General features: G+C 43.9%; 1 protein-coding gene across 1 annotated transcript in view; it reads right to left on the reverse strand.

Annotated features, from left to right (window-relative positions):
* Positions 1–978: 978 nt before the first annotated feature.
* The window catches only part of LOC102485850 (sphingosine 1-phosphate receptor 1), an 8035-nt gene continuing 4230 nt past the window's right edge, over positions 979–4783 (reverse strand). Inside the window, 2 exon segments of the mRNA XM_006162842.3 lie at positions 979–3801; positions 3803–4451. Of these exon segments, the coding sequence (XP_006162904.1) occupies positions 3144–3801; positions 3803–4284 (1140 nt within the window). The 5' untranslated portion in view covers positions 4285–4451 and the 3' untranslated portion in view covers positions 979–3143.

A 4783-nucleotide genomic window follows, 5' to 3' on the forward strand; every position in this document is an offset into this window, starting at 1 on the left:
TGAATGTTCTATAAAATTATAGTCACATCTAATGTTGCTAGAGGTAAGATATTATAAGATGTCATTTCATAATTTTCCTGAATATTTGAGCCAATTGAACTTTCTGCAAAAATATAACCAGCCTAGCCCCGGTTTTCTGTTGTACTTCTCTTGAAAAGCACTACGTATATTTTAAAACCAAACTCTATATGTGCATATTTATACTAAAAGCTCATAGTTACTGAAGTTTTTTTTTTTTCCTTTCTCATCCTCACTTCCCAGAATATATTGAATTAAAACCAGATACTCATATTAGGATACAACCAAAGATTCCTTCATCTTGGCCTTTGCTTCATGGCCAGATGTGGGGTTCTGCCACACATATGCCCAGAAAAACCACAGGCCAGGACTGGCCAGCTTCCTTGGAATGAAATGCACTGCCACTGCCTGGAGTTTCCAGGGAGAAAGCACATCTAACTATTGGAAAATGCAGATGGGCATAGGTGAGCTGTCCTCCCTGCCACCCAGGTGCTCCTATTCCCCACCAACTGGCCATCCTATCCCAACCTCCCCCAGGTCATGAGTCACTGTTCTGCTTCTGAAGATAAGGCCAAGAGTACAAACATTCTATCCTCCACAGAAGCACCAAATGGACGTGCTTTTCCATTATGCTCAACTCTGTAATGAAAGCTCTAGGAAGTGAGTGTAACATGAAATCATTCCTTCCGCCTCAGCAGACAGATGGATAGAAACATTCCAGTTTGTTTCCAGCCTTTTGTCTTTGGAGCATTTTTGGCATTTCCTTCAGGAAACTGGAGGTGGTGACCTAAGGTTTCCTTAGTGAACACACTTCTGTTTCCCACAGTTAACCTTACCCAGAAATGACATCGACTCCAGTAGGTGAGGTTTATCTTCACTTCCCAACTGTGTCCTGTGCATAGGCAATGACACTTGAAAGCACAAAAATTGAAAGCAACAATAGGACTGGAGAGTCAAAGGTACTGAAGAACTGATTTAATCCCCAACAAGGAAAACACATTGCCATTTCAATCAAAACCATGATTATCATAATTCTGTGGTGCTTGCAAGATGCCTTGCTTTCATTTTTAGCTGGAGAAACTGAAGCCTAGGAATGTTAAATCTTTCAGATATCGTGAAGAAAGTTTTCAAATAAAAGATGCTATGCTACACAGTCCATATTCTACAAATAGCCATTTCATTGCTGTTGTATATTTCCATAGTGTTCATAAAACAGACTTGGAGAAGCCAAACCTGTGTACTGATAAAAATAAAGTGATTTAATTTTATCTCTCACATCCCGCTTTACACATTCTCCCTTCCCTCTGTTGGTAGAACTCCAAGAATATATGTGTTTGTTGATGGGTTCGAACTAGTCTGAGTATTAGATTTACAACTACAGTGTTGTATACATTTTCTTTAAAAACCCATGTTTTAGAGTAGAATTACTGTACTTAATTTAGTTTGGCTCAAATGCAATTTAAAACCCAAACAATAACATTTACTTGCCAATGTGGTATTCAGGAGGTTGGTGGTTTTTATCTCCTTCTTTACTAGCCTTCAGTGTTAACTTATTGAAGTTTCTCTTCCTGAAAAAGGTAGAGTGGTTTCTGAACAAACCACATTTTTTTCACACCCTAGTTGATCAAGGTAAAATCCTTTGAGTAACAGAAAATTGCCTTTACCTTCTATTCCAAAGAATAGCCACATGATCAAATAAAACATCTTAATAATTGTGGTTAAAAATGCTCTTCACAAAGGGATCTTTACAAAAAATCAGTTTATTAATGTTTAAAAGTTGATAAAGCTATGTGCAAAATGATCCAAAGTCAGAAACCTATTAAATACTATTTTTTAAAAAACAAGACATTGCTTGATTTAATTGCACTGAAAACCATACTAAAGAGACAGTGGTATATTTTTATTCTTTGTAACAGTGACACACATCTTCAATTACTATCTACTGAACAGCTGAACTGAAAAACGTCTGGTGTTCTCTACCAGTTAAAGTAATGCTTTAAGGGCATACGAGGATGGTATTTTTTTTTTTTTTTTTTTAAGAAATACACATTCAGTGGTGTTAACACAGGTTAGAAAAATCCAATAATATGACCTCTGGCTGAAGCAAATACATTCAAAAATCATGAAAAGTACTTTTAACAGAACAAATACAACTCTCCTGTTCATTGAAATGAATCACACAACATTCCGAAATAAACTTCCAGAAAAGTGCCAAAGACAGATGTTGTATTTGTTAGACTAATTCAATGAAAAACATCCCCTTGGTTTACATAAAATTATCCCTTCAGTTCTCACCTTGTGTTCCTCTTTTCTCCTATCTGATATCATTAAGATAAAGTGGACTTCATTGTGCAGATTTCAACCACAATGGATATGAAACTGTAACACATTTCATAGTAAAGGTGTTAAAAAAAATCAAAGTGACTTCAACCAAATTCCAGAAAACGGATCCAGCGTACATTGGAAACTTTGGCCTCAGCAAATGATACTGCTTTACATCTCCATATCATCTCCATCTTCTCATGGCCTGCCAACTCCGACTGACCAATCTGCTCCAAATGATCAAGAAATGGACCATGCCACAACCTCGGTTCTGACAAATACCAGGTAGTTTAAAATATAAAGTAAAAGAACATTGAGGAAGGGTATGAAGGGGAAGGGAGGAGCGATGTGCAGATGTGCAGTCATCCCTACAGAAGCAGAAGTGCACATACTCATTGGGTTTGAAACTAAAGTGAAAGAACACATCTTCTCCACAAAGCTCCAGACCAATCGAAGCTTTCACATGGGGACATTAGTCTTTGAGGAGGGGCCAAATAAACCCTTCAGGAGCTTGACAATGCTAGACCTTTGGCTCAGTGCAAAATCAAAGCTCCGCGGGAGGAGGAAATGTATTTCAGGCCAGGACCTGATCTCCACCCTTCCCAGTGCATTGTTCATGGAGCTAGCTCTACCCACCAACCCCCGGCACCACCAGGCTGTTGCATTGTCCTCCTCCCTCCCTCTGGCGTGGCAGCTCCTCCCTGGCAGCAGTTGAGGCCCAGAGATTTTTTTTTTTTTTTCCAAAACACCAGGGTGGTGGGTGACCGGGTAGGAGAGCTCCCATGAGATGGCAGCTTTCAGTTTTAGGAAGAAGAGTTGACGTTTCCAGAAGACATAATAGTCTCTGGGTTGTCCCCATCGTCCTTCTGGGGGTGGGAGGAGTTGTCTGATTTACTGCGGCTAAATTCCACGCCTGCGATGATGGGTCTCTTGAATTTGCCTGCGGAGTCTCCGCTGGGGCACTTGCAGCAGGACATGATCCGGATGAAGGCTCGCCGCATCTCCTTGTTGGTCAGAGTGTAAATGATGGGGTTGGAACCGGAGTTGAGCACCGCCAAGACCAGAAAGTACTCCGCTCGGAAGAGGATGTCACAGGTCTTCACCTTGCAGCCCACGTCTAGCAGGAGGAGGATGAAGAGGGGAGCCCAGCAGGCGATGAAGACACTCAGGACGATAATCACTGTCTTGAGCAGTGCCAGCGACTTCTCTGAGCTGCGGCTGGCCTTGGAGATGTTCTTGCGGAAGGTGAGTCGGCGGCTCCGAGTCCTGACCAAGGAGTAGATCCTGCAGTACAGAATGACGATGGAGAGCAGGAGCAGAGTGAAGACCGTGGTGCAGAAGAGGATATAGTGCTTGTGGTAGAGCGGCAGCACGGTGGAGCAGCTGGCCAGCAGGCTGATACAGTTCCAGCCCATGATGGGTAGGCCTCCCAGAATGAGGGAGATGACCCAGCAGGCCCTGAAAGGATCGGAAGCTGTTGCTCCCGTTGTGGAGTTTCATCTTCAGCATGGTGATATAGCGCTCGATGGCGATGGCTAGCAGGCTGAACACGGAGGCAGACAGGGCCACAAACATACTCCCTTCCCGCAGAAACCATTGTGCAGGGGTGAGCTTGTAAGTGGTGGCTCCGGACAAGAGTAGGTTGGCTGTGTAGGCTACTCCTGCCAACAGGTCCGAGAGGGCCAGGTTGCCAATAAAGTAGTACATGGGTCGGTGGAACTTCTTGGTTTTCCAAATGGTCAGCAAGACAAAGATGTTCTCCAGGATGATACAGCAGCAGATGAGAATAAAGACCACCGAAGTCGGTTTAATGCCGTTCTCCTTCTCCGCGCTGATGTTCAGCTTTCCCGTGTAGTTGTAATGCCGCACGATAATATCATAGTTGACATAGTCGGAGACTGAGCTGCGGAGGGCCTTGACCAGCGGGATGCTGGTAGACCCCATGGTGCCTGATGAGCCCCCAAGAACCTGGGGGGGTGGCGCTTCTTCCGACGAACGCTAGAGGGCGAGGGCGAGGCCGAGAGAGCCTTCACTCGCCCCAGGGATGATTCAGAGATCCAGGCTTTTTCTGTAGCTTTTCCTTGGCTGGAGAGGGCCTCGGAAACCGCAGCCTTAAACAAGTCACAAAGAGGAGAGTCAGGGGAAAGCCACAGCACACTGGTATAATTCATTCTAGCTAAGGCATTGCTCCAGTTTTGTTGGTGATTTGTTTTAAGGAAACTTGGAGAGAACGCAGGGAGAGGGACTTCACAAACCCCAATTACCATTTCTTGCGAATATAGCAAGAAGGGAAGAGAGAAAAAGGAAACCAACAATTTCTGCAAACTCTAAACTCCAACGGGACAAGACGAAAACTCTCCCTATGGTCACATTCACTCAAATGGAAATAGGAGACCTGGAGAGGCGAGCCCCCCTTTTAACTCGCTCCGACCCCTTGCTCTGC

This window comes from Tupaia chinensis, unplaced genomic scaffold (genome assembly GCF_000334495.1).
Source record: "Tupaia chinensis unplaced genomic scaffold, TupChi_1.0 Scaffold140874_1, whole genome shotgun sequence".
Taxonomy (NCBI): domain Eukaryota; kingdom Metazoa; phylum Chordata; class Mammalia; order Scandentia; family Tupaiidae; genus Tupaia; species Tupaia belangeri.